The sequence below is a fragment of the Carettochelys insculpta genome, chromosome 12, assembly GCF_033958435.1.
Source record: "Carettochelys insculpta isolate YL-2023 chromosome 12, ASM3395843v1, whole genome shotgun sequence".
In the NCBI taxonomy this organism is placed as follows: domain Eukaryota; kingdom Metazoa; phylum Chordata; order Testudines; family Carettochelyidae; genus Carettochelys; species Carettochelys insculpta.
Window position 1 is genome coordinate 7,410,391 of NC_134148.1, and position 18,303 is coordinate 7,428,693.

The window sequence follows — 18,303 nt, forward strand, 5'->3', positions numbered from 1 at the left end:
GTTATCTGCAAGGAGTGTACTGCCACTAGAAATGGTATGGTCCAAAAATGCAGTTTGCTTTCAGTAAGTTCTAGGACAGCTCCGAAGGGTCTCCACCCAGTGTGGGAGTATAGCAGTGTTTAGGATGATCACATAATTATCTGTGTTGAGTATTTGCGACCTGCTAAAGCTCAACATTGGACCTGAGAAAATGTGCAATGTATCAACAATTTTGTCGGGTTCTCAAAACAATAGGTGTGGTTAGTAGCAACAGAGTTATGTAAATCTAATACCAAATAACTGCAAGGAATATTCCTAACATCAGAACCTCAACATAGACCTGCCAGCCGGAGGTGCTACGTACTAGCCATTAGGAGTCCATCTGCTGCCCTTCATCAGAAGGGACATAAGCACTGTCCTTGATTTTGATATTCGCTTTGTAACTGCTTAATAAAATCTTTAAATCTTCACCCAATTTGTGTGCTTATTGCCTCCAAACCCATTAAAGAAAAGAACCATTGCCTCCTGGCAATACAGAGGGGTAGTCTTGTTAGTCTGCATCTGCAAAAACAATGAGCAGTTCTGTGATATCTTATAAACTAACATTTTTCAGAGCATAAGGTTCTGCGGTCAAAGACCCCCCTTTGCTAAGTCTATGAGTTGCAAAAGGACATCCTGTTTTTTTCTACTAGATTAGTGAGGTATGATTTCCCTTCACAGAAACCATGTTGACTTTTTCACAACAAATTACATTCATGTATGTGTCTGACAACTTTATTCCTTAATATAGTTCCAAGGAGTTTGCTAGATTTGGACATCAGACTTACCAGTCTGTAATTGCCAGGATCACCTCTAGAGCCCTTTTTAAATACTGGCACTTCTCCTGTGGGGTGCAGTGCACTGCTGACTGCAGCTGACAAAGGTAGGGTTGTGTTTTGCATGGTGCCACATTTACTTAGCTTGAACCACATATTCGGGGTATTGAAACTGGTCCCATACGGTGGCAAAGAGCCACGTAAAGGTGCTGTGCTCTGCCAGCTGCCCGGTCCTCGCCCAGCCACTCTTGGCCAGCCCCAGTCAGGGCCCATAGTGGGCGTCATGTCACAGGCCGGGTCCCACAGCCGCGCGCCCGGTGTCCGGCCGTAGGAGAAAAAGCAGCAGCGACGGCAGCGTCTGTCTGTCCGACACAATCCTCCTCTCCTCACTTACACGCCTCCCCCCGAGGCGCCATCTTAGGTACCTCCCCCATCACGTGGCCAGGGCAGCCGCCATCTTAGGCTCCTGGCTTATGCCGTCACTGGGTCACGTGAGGCGAGCCAGCTGGCAGCGGCGGAGCTGAGAGGGGCCTGCAGCGGCGGCGCGCAGGAGCCGGAGTGATGGGGCAGTGCGGGATCACCTCCTCCAAAACCGTCCTGGTGTTCCTCAACCTCATCTTCTGGGTGAGCCTGCGGGCGGGGGCCGGGCTGCGCGGGGTCCGTCCCTCCCGGGAGCCGACGGGTTCCGCGCTGGCTCCCGCCAGCCGCCTGTGCTCGGAACTGCGGGGGTGGGGCTCAGCTCCGGCCGGAGACTGGGGTCTGGCAGTGGGGGAGGGGTGCGGGGCTCTAGTCCGATCGTGTCGGCCGCGGCGGCCCCCCGCCCCGGGCTGTACCTTGCAGGGGTCTGCGGGGGCTCCATCCTCCTCGCGGCGGGTCAGCCAGGGCTCCGGCCCACCGAGGGGAGAGGCTGGAAACGCTCTCAGCTTCGGCTCGGGGGGCGTGGCAGCTGGCCGAAGCGGGCAGGGCTGCGGCAGGGGGCTAGGGGCCTGGGCTGGGGGACCTCCTGCGTCTCTTCCAGCCCAGGGAGACTGATCCTGTGACCTTAGAAGGGAAGCGCTCCAGAGAGAGGCTTCCCAGTAGCCACCATCGCCTCGATCCCGGCTTTCGGCTTATTGAAGGGCTCTGCTGTCTGTGGTCTTGTAATTTCAAGCCTTCTGTCTAGGAACGATGTCCACAATAACGTATTGCTGGGAATGCGAATTTTTTTAGATCTCTTTTAATGGTCTACGCCTAGGAGTAATGTGGTTCCGAAAGTACAATCGGAACATAAACAATCATAGACTTTTTTTTTTAAAATGATGTTGCAGTCACTGCAGTACTTTATCTTTCTCCTGAATCTTAACTCTGCCATGGCTTAAAAACATGTGGACAGGAAGAAGTAATCTTATCTGGGTTAGTAGAACAGAAGATTTCGCTCTGTAAACCGAGTTTTCCGATGTCAGTAGCTAAGCTAGGTTGTTATCCTAAAACCCTAGTGTCATCTTGGCTGTATCAGCTTAAGTAAAAGAAACACGATTTATAAATGATACAGTGGTGCATTTAAAGTGCACTCTTTCCAGATTGATGGGTTGGAACTGAGATTATATTAATCCAAGATTGTTGTCCCGGCTCCTTTAAAAAAAAAAAAAGTTTCAGACTTTGAAAGAGGAAGGGTTAGTGGGTAATAGAATATCAGAACAGGAATAACATTGATATAAATAGTCTCTTTTCAAAATGATGCTGGTACTCAATTTAGTATCCCTTTGTTTCATGGTGTCTCTGTGTTGATCTTAAATTTTTAAGAAGAAATTTTTCATTAAAAATTTACCTTACTGATCCAAGATGGTACTGCAAAATCTGTGTGTGTATATATATGTATTTATGAACTATTTCATATTCTAGCATTTCTAGATGGGGTTGCTTGTGTTGAGCTGAATTGTACACCTGAGATCAGGTTTTTGTTTTATTGAGAGCTGCATATAGCATTTAGCCACAATAGACTCTCTAATACTGCACTTTTTATTTGAAGCACAGTGCATTGCTGGCTGTGGCTTTTAAAGGTAGGCTTGTCCTTTTTATTGTACTAAATATATTTAGCTGGAACGAAATATTCATCCTGTTGAAATTGGTTAGACATGATAGTAACTAGCCATGTAATTGTGTTAGTGGCTGCTATATTTTAGAGGGGTTTAAAACAACTTGTTCTCACTTGATTAATGAAACATAGTTCTTGTCATTCATATGACTGTTTATCATAGTGATGTCTTCCTATACTATGTGTTTACTGTCTCTAAGTATGTAGTTCTGTGATGACTCGTTTGTTTAATGATTGCAAGTTAAATTGTGGTTGGACAGCTGACTACTATGAGTATGGAAACTGTTCTGTGTAGGGTTATGAGGTTACTGATTTTACAATTCTGAATGCTACTAATTTGGCTTGAAAGAAACTTGAATATGATTCATTTACAGCTTATAGTGACATAATCTCTAGAACCAACAGAAGATGTCTGATCTATTTGCAATGGGTTGATGCTGCCAAAAGTTGGAAATACTTCTTAGCAGGCAGTGCATTCAGGGCTGTTCTGCTAACATGATCAGTTAATGCTGAGATGCCCATAGAAGAGGGTGCGTGTGATGATTGTGAGTTTAGCTGGCTTTTATTGTGAGTTTTGTTTTCACGATTTATGGCATCAAAGTGAAAAATTATAGAACACCTTCCTTTGCAAACGTCACTTTGGGGATTTAAAACGTGGATGTTAAATTCTTAATGCTGGAAGAGAAGGAAAATAACCAGCTTTTGTTCTGTCATCTGCATGCTAGTTGCTTCCTTTTCTAGGCTCAACATATGGCATTAATATTTGAAGTATGGTTAAGTAATATGTTCCATATTATCTTGGCTATCTTGGATTTTTTCATCTTTATGTCATTGCAGTTCTGTTAATTAGATTCTCCAGACTTTTGTTGAGACCTTGACAGTAGGTTGCAGCCTGTAATCTACTAAAGAGCTCTAAAATCTCCTGTGACTGGTTTTATAAATTTAGTCCATCTCTAAATCTGTTATGTAAACAACTGTGTTTTATACTAATTTCCTTATGGTCCATTCTTAATACATATACAGTAGGGTCTCAACATTTGCGAGGGTTCCGTGGTGAGAACCCTCACGAATGTTGAATTTTGCAAATATGGCAGCCCACAGCTGCCAGTGCTCCCTGCACAGAGTCCTGGGGACGAAGTGACAGGTTGCAAATAACTGAATTCGCGATCCTTAGGTTCGCAAATGTTGAGACCTGTTGTACAACAAACTGCTGGTGGGTATCAATGTAGAACTCCTAACTGTATATCTACACTTCAGGGAAGATCGACAATGCCACGGTCTGTATTCCAGAGTTCGATTGAGTGTGCGTGTAGTGGGGATGCACTAAATCAAACTTCCATGGTCGATAGGGATACCCTGTTACTCTTACCTCCTGCCCCTCCCATTTGCAGTAAGAGAAGTTGATGGGAGTGCAGGCTCCCCTTGACCTCCCTTAGGCGAAACTGCATGGAAGCTGGAATTAAGGTACATTGACCCTAGCTATGTAATTAACGTAGTCAGAATTGCATACTTTAATTCAACCTTCTTCTGCAGTGTTGACCTGCCCTAAGTAGGATTCTACCAGGTTTCAACAAAGAGACTGGGTCATAAATTCTCTCTTTCTATATCCTTCAGTCACTAGGCTCATGGTAGTTGAAGAACTTGGGTTTCAGTAATGTGGCTTAAATCAAGTGTTATTGCTCTTCAATTCAGTTTAAATAGGGTTCTTGAATGCCCCTGATGTTGTGTATTTCTGATATCTAACATCAGTGCACCTGAGAGAGATATCACTTTTGTTGTCTGAACAGAGTGAAGACCTCTTTGTATGTTTATCTACAATTTTGTGGCATGTCTTCACCTTGGACCTAGTGTTCTGTGGCTTTGGTTTTTAGATATAAACTTTAAAGCTTTTTTTCTTTGCATAACGGATGTATTTGTTGGGACAGTTCTCATGTTCAAACAACTATCTTCTCTTAAATGCAAGTGCTCATTCTTTCAGGGTTGGTTTGTTGTGCTTTTTTTTTAATATTTTGTCTTAGATTTAAACTCCCAGGTCCACTATCTACACAAAACAAAAAAGCAGTCCTGTAGCATTTTAAAGACTAACAAAATTATTTATTAGATGATGAGCTTTCATGGGACAAACCCACTTCAGATCTGGAAATTCTGATAAAAGTAAACTACCACAATGAGAATTCAACAGAACGATGGAAAAAATTAAAAGAGAACTGATGAATCAGAAGGAGGGGAGATGGTGAGGTGGCGGGGAGAAGGGGAAGAAAATTGCTTACAGAAAGTGTCTGTTAAGTGAGTTGCCTGGTGTCTCAATGACTATCAAAATGAGGACACTCTCCCTGTAATATGTAAGGTAATTTAGTATCTTTATTGAGGCCGAGGCATAAAGTGTCAAACTTGAGAATAAACGTCAATTCAGAGGTCTACCTTTGTAACTTGGCGTTAGTCTTTTTTTTGGGATGCATGTTTTTCAGGTCTTGGATGCTATGATCTGCTCCGTTGAAATGCTCAGTGACGAGTTTGTGTGTATTTAGATTCCTGATATCTGATCTGTGTCCATTCATTCTGTGGAGAAGTGACTGTCCAGTTTGTCCTATATATATATATATATATATATATATATAATATAGCAGAGGGGTGTTGCTGGCACATGATGGCATGTATAACTTAGTGGTGGTTGAGGAATATGAGCCTCTGATCGTGTAGCTGATGTGGTCCAGTGATGATGTCACCAGAGTAAATTATGTGGAGAGGGCTGGCAAGAGGATTTGTTGCAGGAAAAAAATTCTAGAATCTATCTAGAACAGCATATCCAAGACAGAAAAATTAAGGGTGTCTGTCAGCTCTGTTGACTGATAGATAGTTGATCTTTTCTGTTTTGAGGAGAGTAGAGAAAGTGAATTAAACTGATTTTGAAGAGCTGTTTGAAGGCCTGGAACAGGGACTTAAAGTTTAGATGTTGAAGACAGATAACAAGATATTCTCATTGAGTATCCAAAAACTGTCCATGTTTTGTTCTTTTATTTCATTAAATGTGTATCTTCAAGATTAAATGAAACTATAATGTTCTATTTGAGATGAGCATGAATCTCTTGTATCTTGCTATAATTCTTGGCAAAGTTTGCTTCAGAACATAAGAACATAAGAATGGCCATACTGGGTCAGACCAAAGGTCCATCGAGCCCAGCATCCCATCTGCCGACGGTGGCCAATGCCAGGTGCCCCAGAGAAGGAGAACAGAAGACAATGATCAAGTGATTTATCTCCTGCCATCCATCTCCTGCCCTTGTTCTGAAGGCTAGGGCACCATACTTTATCCCTGGCTAATAGCCATTTATGGACCTAACCTGCAAAAATTTATCAAGCTCTTTTTTAAACCCTAATAGAGTCCTGGCCTTCACAGCCTCCTCGGGCAAGGAGTTCCTTTTATTAGTTTTGAACCTACTACCCATCAATTTCATTTGGTGTCCCCTAGTTCTTGTATTATCTTTTGTCTTATTATCGATCCCTTTTTTAATAATTCCTAACATCCTATTTGCCTTACTAACTGCCGCTGCACACTGCGTGGATGTCTTCAGAGAACTATCCACTATAACTCCAAGATCCCTTTCCTGATCTGTCGTAGCTAAATTTGACCCCATCATGTAGTACGTGTAATTTGGGTTATTTTTTCCAATGTGCATTACCTTACACTTACCCACATTAAATTTCATTTGCCATTTTGCTGCCCAATCACTCAGTTTGCTGAGATCTTTTTGTAGTTCTTCACAATCCCTTTTGGTTTTGACTGTCCTGAACAACTTGGTGTCATCTGCAAACTTTGCCACCTCACTGCTTACCTCATTTTCTAGATCATTGATGAACAAGTTGAACAGGATCGGTCCCAGGACTGACCCCTGGGGAACACCACTAGTTACCCTCCTCCATTGTGAAAATTTACCATTTATTCCCACCCTTTGTTTTCTGTCTTTTAACCAATTCCCGATCCATGAAAGGACCTTTCCTCCTATCCCATGACCACCTAATTTACATAAAAGCCTTTGGTGTGAGACCGTGTCAAAGGCTTTCTGGAAATCTAGGTATATTATGTCCACTGGGTGCCCCTTGTCCGCATGTTTATTAACCCCTTCAAAGAATTCTAATAGATTAGTTAGACACGACTTCCCTCTGCAGAAACCATGCTGACTTTTGCCCAACAATTCGTTCTCTTCTATGTGCCTTGCAATTTTACTCTTTACTAGTGTTTCTACTAATTTGCCTGGTACTGATGTTAAACTTATCGGTCTATAATTGCCAGGATCTCCTCTAGAGCCTTTTTTAAATATTGGTGTTATATTGTCCGTCTTCCAGTCATTTGGTACCAAAGTGGATTTAAAGGATAGGTTACAAACCACTGTTAATAACTCCGCAATTTCACATTTGAGTTCTTTCAGAACCCTTGGGTGAATGCCGTCTGGTCCTGGAGACTTGTTACTATTCAGCTTATCAATTAATTCCAAAACCTCCTCTAATATCACTTCAATCTGAGTGAGTTCCTCAGATTTGTCACCTAAAAAGGCTGGCTCAGATTTAGGAACCTCTGTAACATCCTCAGCCGTGAAGACTGAAGCAAAGAAATCATTTAATCGCTCCGCAATGGCACTGTCTTCCTTGATCGCTCCTTTTATATCTTTATCATCCAAGGGCCCCACTGCTTTTTTAGCGGGCTTCCTGCTTCTAATGTATTTAAAAAACATTTTACTATCGTTTTTTGAATTTTTGGCTAGCTGTTCCTCAAAATCTTTTTTGGCTTTTCTTACTACATTATGACACTTAATTTGGGAGTGTTTATGTTGCTTTCTATTTTCCTCACTAGGATTTGACTTCCACTTTTTAAAAGCTGCCCTTTTCTCTCTCACTGCCTTTTTAACATGGCTGTTTAGCCATGGTGGTTCTTTGTTAGGTCTCTTACTGTGTTTTTTTATTTGGGGTATACATTTAAGTTGGGCCTCTAGTATGGTGTCTTTAAACAGTTTCCATGCAGCTTCCAGGGATTTTAGTTTAATTACTCTACCTTTTAGTTTCTGTTTAACTAGCTTCCTCATTTTAGTGTAATTCCCCTTTTTGAAATTAAATGCCAGAGTGTTTGACCGCTGCGGTGTTCTTCCCAACACAGGAATATTAAAAGTTATTATATTGTGGTCACTATTTCCAAGCGGATTTTCAGTGTTTCAGTTTGTTCCATTTCTTGTTTCTACCAATGCATCAATTATGCTAGCATGTAATAGTCACTAAATGCTAATAATTCATTTATCGACCAGGTCAGCAGCATTTGTTTCTTATAGTTAGAATAAGGAAGTCACCTTCTGAACACAGTGAACATGGAAAAACAAGATGGGCTATTAATTTTCAATTAGACCTATGTTATGAAATCCCCTTTCACATTTTGCTAGAATCTAATCAGTCTGCTAACAGGTAACCTCTCCACTAACTCTTACTTCATCCAGTTACTTAATTTTACCCACAAGGCTGCTTTTGTCTCCAGTGGATTCTAGACTGTTTCCTGGTAGTTTCAGTCTTTCCTGGAAGCCTGTATCCTCCCCGGTCCCTCCAAAATTAAGGTTCTTTATCCTGGTGATAGTGCTAAACCTATATTCCCTCTCTCGTAAATGATTTTTGTTAAAGCAAATTCCTTCTCACCTATACCCAATTAACTACAGGCGCTGACCACAGTATTTATACTGCTGTCATACAGCCAGCTTTGATATATCACTATCCTTGGCCTTCATATCCCTTTCCAGGCCTTTAGGTCAGAACTTTTATGAGGTGCCTGAGCTTCAATGGCATGGAGAACAAGGATTCAGAAGTGGCTCTCAGATTAGCCTACTGTGGACAAATGCATTGCAAGGGTATTGAAAGAAACTAGCATTGTTTCCTCTTAGTTTGAAATGGTATATTTTACCCGCTAATTCTAACACATCTATATTTTAGATGAGCCATGTGAGGCATCCTTAAAAAATTAGATACCTCTTTACAAGGAAACATTAGCAGGAAAAAGCAGTTACAACTTGATTCTCTCAGAAGAGTCAGTCCTCAATAAGTAGATACTGAACTGGTCTACCACTTATTAATGTTTCCTTGCCATAGGTTAATGTTGGCACAAACATGAGTGATAAAGAAAGCCTTAGATTATAAAGCTGTATCTCTCAGATATGGCAGAGGGTTGTCCTTTGTAACCAAAGGACTGCACGTTATTTTAAAAAAGCTAGGTTAGCAATATCTCAATCTCCAGGACATATGGGAGAGATTTATGAAGACAGGCTGTGAAAGAATTTAGTTTTTACTTGTGCAGATAAATGAACATCTGGAATTGGACAGCATCCACCAAACTTTAGAAGAAACCATAGGAAATTATTAGTAAATATTTCCAGATAATTTTAAACAGGGTAGGTTAAAGAAATACGGAAATCTCACTTGTATTTAAGATAAGATTTAACAATGCATGTACAAGCCTGACTTTTTAATGGGAATTGATTCGGGAAACTAAGGACCCAGTAGGGGGACCACATCAAGTTGTAGCTTTTAGGATTGTTGCTATACAACAATCAGCATTGTATAACACCAAATCCAGCCCTCGGGCTGTATTTTGACCACCCTGTTTTAACCTGTGATGATGAGTTTAAGTATTATTTTGGTAGCTTCTTTTATTTTTAAAAGAAAAACTGGGTAGATCATTGGATAAGATACCTATAAATATGAATATTTCAGATTACAAAAATATTTAATAAAAATAAATATTGTTTTGAGAATACCAATTTTTATCTAGTAAACCATATTGTGTTATAATAGGAGAAGGGGACAAATTCACTGGGGGCATAAAAATTGGGAGAAGTTATGTATGTTGTAATAGGAGCTTAATTAGATAAATGGCTTACTTAAATCAATTACTAATGAGGTCAGAGGGGAAAAAAACAAAAAACAAGGAAGGGGCACGTGTCTTCTAATATACAAGCATTTAAGAATATGAAACATGTTACCTGATTCTTATATGGGAGCCTCCAAACTACATGAATCCAGTTTTCAGTGTGAAAAGGACTAATATTAAAGGAAAATGTTTGGCAACTTCATGCTGCCGGATCAGTTTGTAATAATACTCCATTCCTATTTGCTTTCCTTTCAGGGGTCTGTTCTGTACCTTTCCCAGGTGTCTGTAGAACATTCTCTGTTTCGACTCTTTCATGTGACGACTATGCCACAGTAGTGGCAAAAGTTTTTTTTAATGTTTTTTAATTATTAGTATTGCATGATCTTTGGCCCTCTCAACACTAGCAAGCTTACCGTGGCACAGCTGTACCTGTGTGATTGTGCTGCTGTAAGATCAATTGGTCAGCTGCCCTACACTGAAGGGAGAGAGCTGTCCCATCAACATAGTCACTGGACTGGACGTGACCTTGAGAGATCATTTGGTCCAGTCCTCTACTACTGCTGATTGTTGAGGTGATTATAAAATCACCTAAACAAATGGCAGTCAGTGTTGTATGGAGAGCATATCCTGCTGGCAGTGTGTGTGTAATATATACACATACTTATGCCAGCGAAACTCTTTGTTGCTTGGGGGAAAGAGGCTTCCACACCCTTAAGTGACAAATTTGGTGACATAAAGGGCAGAATGGATATGCCCTTAGTTGCAAATTAGTGGTGCTGTTCAAAAGCATTTTTAAGAAAGTAAAATAATTAAGCTTAATTTTGTGTGAATTTGATTTTGTTGAGCAAAGACAGTCAAGAACAGTTCTGCAAGGCCTCTGAACGCCTGGTCAGAGCAGTTAGAATTACATAGTGGCGTTAAATCATAGGAAATATTTTCTGTGGCATTAGAACTATGGAGAGTGTGAAGTCTTACATGCTTTCCTTAAAAGAATAATAAGGAAAGAAGGTATAGGCAAAAACTTATAAAATTGAGGGGTTTAATAAAAAGTGAGCTAAACACGGGAAGGATAAACTAACCTAAACTAGCTCCCTAAAGTCTCCTCCTGTGAGGGTAGCTGGAAATTGTCTCCATTTCTCATTGGAAGTTGAAATCAGAAGTAATTCTCAAGTCTCCTTCAGAGAACATAAAGGAACTACTCTGCTAGTTAGTGGGACGCATTCAGCTGAAATCCTGCTCTTGGATGGATCACTTGTCTCTTGATGTGAAAGTGGCTTAATAACTGGGAAGACGTACATGCTTAGCTTTAAACCCACGGGTTAGTAGACTCACTGAACTCAGTTGAGTAAAGCACATAAATGTTTCCACCCTTGAGAATTCCTGCAACAACTTGCTTTTATAATTTTGTTTTTTAAATAAGGAAGCAGGTTAGAAAGTTAAATGTGGTATCGCTGAATGGTGAATCAAGTTTTGAAATATTTTATCTAGCAAAGGAACCCTTTACTGCATGGAAGAATCTTCATTGTTCTTGTGCAGTCCAAGGAATCTGGAAACAATGTAGGAGTAGGTCAAGTTACAACTTCCCCTCCTTTTCTCCCCCTTTCACACAGTCCCATGATGCAATGCATACCAAAAGAATGGGTGTGATAGGACTCTTGTATGTTTGAAACGTTCAGCCCAATGGTCCACTGCTTTTTGTAATTAGAGATTTGATATGTATAATGCTATCTGCAAACAAATTTTACTTTCTCCGCATAAATGAAAGGCTGAACTAATAGAATCTTTGGGCTGAAGAACTGTTTCATTTTATCTTTAGCTTCTGAAATGTAACAACTAGACATGCTTCATGTCAAATTATTTTTAATTGTTTTAGGACAGCCCAAAATTCACAAGAATTGTGACTACCTTGTTATGCAGAAATAATTCTTGGTACTTGTTTACAAGCTCTTCTAAACTGTGTAAAATCTGACAAAGTCACTGTCTTTCAAAGCATACAGGTTATGCAGGATTATTAAGCTGTCAGTTCTTGCACTCAAAACGGTTAGTTCAGAAAAGCTTGCAAATAAACATCAACACTCAGGCTGTGGCCACATTAGCCCTCCCTTTCAGAAGGGCTGTGATAATGTGGCACTTTGGAATATGCTAATGAGACACTGCCATTTTGGGAAGAAGAGGCTTTCGAAATCAGAGGGGTTGTTTCAAAAGACCCCTGGTTACATGGGCGGTGCGCAATTCGAAACTGGCAGTTTCGAAGCATGCATGGCTGCCATTATGCTAATGAGATGCTGCGTATTCATAGTATACAGCATCTCATTAGCGTATTCTGAAGTGCCATATTACCATAGCCTTCCCAAAAGGAGCGGCTAGTGTGGCCACGGCCTTAGTGCCTGAAAAGGTAGAAAAAAGAGGAATATCTTAAATCCCTTATGATTTTATTAACTCTTTCTTTTTGTCTAGCAACCAGGTAAAATCAGATCAGATCCTGAAACAATGAATGATTTAAAGAACTCAGTTGGGTTTACTTTGCTGTTCAAAGTAACAAAATAGTGGGAATTCTAGAGAGGCATTGCATAATCAGTTATTTTCCAAGGATAAGGATTATATAGATAATACCCAAAACTATTTAGACAATTTTTCCTAATCTGCCATTTTTCTTTAACTGACTTGATATAAAGTTGGACCATCAACAACAACAACAACCCTGCACTGAGCTCCCATTGGTATCTGATGCCTCACTCACTATTTCTTTCTGTCTTTCCCTGTCCAGTGCAGAGTGGCTTAGTTTGGTGTGGAGCTAGTCTACAGAATCTACTATGTGATCGACTTATTCTCTGTGAGGTCTGCCTCTCCAGTTCAAACCATCCATTATGCTGAATACCAGGGTTTTGACTTTTCGTTTGTCGTTCATTCTGCAGATATGCCCAAATAGCTGCTGCGTCTGTTACATAACCTTCTGCAGTAGGTTCTCTTTCAGCTGTATCTTCCTATATAATTCTTTGTTGGTGACCTTCTGCATCCATCCTATTCTCAGGATCTTTCATAACTCCTCCTGAGTGCCAATATCCTTCATCATCACCTATGTCTCACATCCATACTACATACTGCTGGATACACACGTTTCCAAGATACTCAGCTTTATTCCCAAGCTAACCGCTTTGCTTTTCCAGATCTTATCAATCACCTTCCAACTCACTCTTGCTTTCACTATTCTAGTCACTATTTCCTTCTTACAGTTATCAGGGTTTCCCAAACTTTATATAGTTGGGACCCAGTTTTGTTCAATACAATATTTTGCGGCCCAAAAATATAAATGCATATTAAAGAAAATTAAAAATGAATGAATTTTCACTGTTTATTCACTAATAATTGTACATAGCAATAGTTGGTGTATTTTTTAAGGACCAGTATTTCCTTTTGTTTCCCCCAAGGACTGGTACTGGGTTGTGGACCACACTTTGAGAAATGCTGGTTTAGATCATACGTCATGTTGCTCCCCAGAGGTGTGAACTTTTCTGCATTTTCATCTTCAATCCCACCTACACTGATCTTCCTTCCTATTTCCTTATTGCCAAATACCAATGTTTTTATTGTTATCAACGTTCATAATCAGTCCATACTGCTTCCCTTCCTCGTTTAGCATGTGCACCATTCTCGCTAGCTTCTCTTCATCTTTGTCAGTGATAACTATATCAACCACAAGCCTCAAGTTGTTATCCTGTGCACTGATAGCCCTTATGCACCTTCCCTGATCTTGTCCATTGCGCTCTCTAGATGCATGATGCTGATATTTGGTGATATCAGCTCTCCTTGTCTCATACCTCTACTGATTCTAAACCAACTTCCCAACTTTCCGCACGTTCTCACCGCTGCCTCCACATTGCCATTGATATCCTTCAACAACTGTATCAGTCCTGCTGTCCACTTCATATGACTCCAATACTGCCCAAGTCACTTTCTGATCTATACTGTCAAATGCCTTCAGAAAATTGATGCAGCCATTGTAAATGTTCTTGTTCTCTCCTTGAGCTTTCTCTATCTTAGTTCCAATATCTGCTGCATGGTACTTCTATCTTTCCTGAATTCCACTTGCTCCTCCATTAGATGTTATATCTGCAATCTCAGTCTCTCCATCAGTATCATCAGCAGCACCTTGCCTAGACGACCTTGTTAGGGCAATCGTTCTGTAGCTCTTGCATTCCACCACACTTCTTTTCTTGTGCATTGTTACTACCACAGATCTTGTCCATTCCTTAGGTGCCGTCCCTTCTTTCCATGGTATATTATACATTAGGTGTATTTCCTGAATCATACTTTCTTCACGGTATTTGATCATCTCTCCTGTGACCTTATCATTTCCAGGGCCCTTGTTGTTTAGTCATTTTGTTACTCTTTCTCCTTTATTATTTGAAATATCGGTCTCATTCTTGATGCTCGGCTGGGATAGCTCTTTCAGTTCTTCAATTGAGGTGAGAGACTACTAGTTTGCTACAGCACACGAGATGGTGATCTGCAATACAACATTCCAACAAAAGGACTGTAGGAAGTGGACATGGTGATTGAATGATGAGAAATCCAAGAACATGATAGATCTGATCTTAATAAGAAGATGGGTAACATCAGTACAATAATCTCGAACTTTCAAGGAGCAGCTATAGAGTCATACCATAGACTAGTGATTGCAAACATCCAGATGAAACTCAAGAGAAGATATAAGACAGTTTAAAAAAGAGATTTGGTGAGGCTAGGTGAGGGAGAAATAGGGAATGCATACAGAGCAGTGCTCAAAGAGAAGATCGGGAATGCGGGCACAGAGGATGACTTTCTTATCTAGGTCTAAGGGATGGCCCCTGTGATAGAAGAGGCAGTTGAGCAGACAGGTTCCAGAAGAAAAGATCAATAGGAAATGGATTACATAGGAGACACTGAAGTTGGTCCAAGGGAAAAGATAGCTGAAGATCAGAAGGGATGTTTCCGAGAGGACAGAACAGCAAAGTAGAGTAGAAATGCAACAAGGTAAGGAAAGCCGCCAGAATGGATAAGGAAAAATGGTTAGAGGAGCCCTGTGAAGATACAGAGAGGAATTACAGCAAGTGTAAGACCAGGGAGCACAGGATGATTAGGAATATTAATAGGAAGCAGCAGCCGAAGTAAATGGCTACCAGAGATGAATGACTAGGTGCTCATGAATGAGGAGAGGGTTGTGCAGCGATGGATGACATATTGCACTGATCTGTACAATGCACAGTTGCACCCGAGTGTTTCAAAGAGGCTGAGAGAAGAACTGAAAGAGATCCCCACTGAGCATAGGGAGTGAGACCAATATTTTGAAGGAGGAAGTAGAAAGAGCAGTGAAACAGCTAAGTACAGCCAAGTTGGACTACTAACATCTTAACTTCTTTCTGACCTATTGATGCACATCACACTTTAGATCGGGGAGGGGGGGACTCCGGCCTGCAGCTTGCCTGGATCCAGCCCGTGAGGCTCCAGGCTCATCTCCTCAGCATCCAGCCCACAGTGGATAGGGGAGGTGTGAAGCCTCATGGGCTGGAGTTAGGAAAGCTGGGTTGGATCCAGCCCACAGGCTCTGCCTGGTGGGAGCAGGGAGTGGCTTCTGCACTGCCATGCCTCCTCCTCCTCACAGCTGAAGGGAACAGCACTCAGCATAGCTTAGGGAGGCTTCCCCTGCTGCTCTGATTGGCCAGAATTCTAGCCAGTCAGAGCAGTGGGAGGGCAGTGCCTGGGAGCAGTAGGAGAAAAGCTCCCTGGATAGGCTTTTCTCCATGCTGCCATCCCCCCAGCTGGGGGAGTAGATGGGAGTGGTAGCATGAGGAGGTAAGCACCACTCCCTTGCCCAGACCTCCCCAGCCTGCTCCTGTAACCCTTCCTCCCATCCAGACCCCACAGCTGCTCCTGGCAGCCCTCTCATTTACACTGAACCCTGGGCCCCCAGAAGAGTTAATCTGGCCTGGGGGAAGCCCCGAACCTCAGTCCCTGCTTGTCAGCCCTTCTGCCTAACTAATCTATTAGAATTCTTTGAAGGGGTTAATAAACATGCAGACAAGGGGCACCCAGTGGACATAATATACCTAGATTTCCAGAAAGCCTTTGACACGGTCCCACACCAAAGGCTTTTATGTAAATTAGGCGGTCATGGGATAGGAGGAAAGATCCTTTCATGGATCGGGAATTGGTTAAAAGACAGAAAACAAAGGGTTGGAATAAATGGTAATTTTTCACAATGGAGGGGGGTAACTAATGGTGTTCCCCAGGGGTCAGTCCTGGGACCGATCCTGTTCAACTTGTTCATCAATGATCTAGAAAATGAGGTAAGCAGTGAGGTGGCAAAGTATGCAGATGACACCAAGTTGTTCAGGACAGTCAAAACCAAAAGGGATTGTGAAGAACTACAAAAAGATCTCAGCAAACTGAGTGATTGGGCAGCAAAATGGCAAATGAAATTTAATGTGGGTAAGTGTAAGGTAATGCACATTGGAAAAAATAACCCAAATTACACGTACAACATGATGGGGTCAAATTTAGCTACGACAGATCAGGAAAGGAATCTTGGAGTTATAGTGGATAGTTCTCTGAAGACATCCACGCAGTGTGCAGCGGCAGTTAGTAAAGCAAATAGGATGTTAAGAATTATTAAATAAGGGATCGATAATAAGACAAAAGATATCATACTTCCCCTATATAAAACTATGGTACGCCCACATCTTGAGTACTGCGTGCAGATGTGGTCTCCTCACCTCAAAAAAGATATATTGGCATTAGAAAAGGTTCAGAAAAGGGCGACTAAGATGATTAGGGGTTTGGAACGGGTCCCATATGGGGAGAGGCTAGAGAGACTGGGACTTTTCAGTCTGGAAAAGAGGCGATTGAGGGGCGATATGATAGAGGTATATAAAATCATGAATGGTGTGGAGAAAGTGAATATAGAAAAATTATTTACCTTTTCCCATAATACAAGAACTAGGGGACACCAAATGAAATTGATGGGTAGTAGGTTCAAAACTAATAAAAGGAAATTTTTCTTCACACAGTGCACAGTCAACCTGTGGAACTCCTTGCCGGAGGAGGCTGTGAAGGCCAGGACTCTATTAGGGTTTAAAAAAGAGCTCGATAAATTTTTGCAGGTTAGGTCCATAAATGGCTATTAGCCAGGGGTAAAGTATGGTGCCCTAGCCTTCAGTACAAGGGCAGGAGATGAATCACTTGATCATTGTCTTCTGTTCTCCTTCTCTGGGGCACCTGGCATTGGCCACTGTTGGCAGATGGGATACTGGGCTGGATGGACCTTTGGTCTGACCCAGTATGGCCATTCTTATGTTCTTAGTGCTGGAATGTTAGGGGATGAGGTAGCTCAGTCAGGAGTCACATTAGTGAGGGTTTTCCTTTTGCTTCTCTTATGTAGCCCCTGACTGATTTTCCCCCCCCCCTCCCTTTTCTTTGGGGGTCAGTGGCCACTGCCTCAAAAATGGTTCCCCACCACTGCTTTATTTATATACAAATCATTTTTTTCCTCCATGTGCCTGGTGTGCCCATGCATCTTTCATGGTATTTCTACACTTACGGCAGCGTGTGGAATAGTCATTGCATGTCTTGTTAGCACAGCTATAAATAGCAATGTGGAGGATGAGACATTAGCGTATGGATGTGCCGGAACACTGGGGTATGGGCTGTACATGGCTGTCTTTGTGCCCAAGTAATGCCTCCCACATCTGTACTTTTTAAACCATAACCATCTAGTGTCACTTGGGCCTTGTCTACATTTACCTTTACTGTTGGTCTACTTCAGCTAGGCAACTTTCATAGCTGAAATCAGCGTATCTACTGTGGCGTCTTCGTAGTGATAAGGTTGATGGGGCAGCTCTCCCATTCATGCTGGCTGCTCTCCTAATCTTGCCAGAGTACCTAGGTTGATGGAAGTATGCTTGAAGATCAGTTTATTGTGTCTTCAGTGACACAATCAACTGATGCCAGGTGGATCAATCCCAGCCTGGTAGATTCCTGGTGCAGTGTAGGCATACCCACAGGTTCTCTGCTGCCGGAGCACATCATTGTGATATGGAGCTTCATGTAGCCTACATACCACCAAAAGTAAACGTAATTAAGTCATCTATGCAGCGCTGGTCACTTTGCCTTTTCTGAAGGAACCCCTTCTAGTTTGTGGTGATATCTCAGTCAATATCCATTTTGTCCAAACATACATAAGCCTAATTATTGCAGCATATGAAGTTCATTGACCTTTCTCGATTTGGATATTCATGAACAATGGAGATTTTCTGCTGTTCAATTTATATTATTGCTTTTTACGTTTTAAGGCATTGTTTTCAGAATACATCTGTGTGAATCACATGCATTCCATGTAACAGATTTCAGTTTGCAACGTTACTGCAAAAAAGTGGCTATCATTAAAATGCCATCTGTTTCCTCTTTGCCCTGACTAGTGACTTAAGAAGCTTTTACTAACTTTTACTGAAGAGATATTGCAATGCTGTGAATGAGCCATATTCTTTTCTCACTCTAACATC

At 41.6% G+C, this 18,303-nt stretch overlaps 1 protein-coding gene across 1 annotated transcript in view; it reads left to right on the forward strand.

The window, feature by feature from the left end:
- Positions 1–1,261: 1,261 nt before the first annotated feature.
- The window catches only part of TSPAN3 (tetraspanin 3), a 48,282-nt gene continuing 31,240 nt past the window's right edge, over positions 1,262–18,303 (forward strand). The window contains exon 1 of the mRNA XM_075007174.1: positions 1,262–1,418. Coding sequence (XP_074863275.1) covers positions 1,356–1,418 — 63 coding nt within the window. The 5' untranslated portion in view covers positions 1,262–1,355. The remainder of the gene's footprint in view (positions 1,419–18,303) is intronic.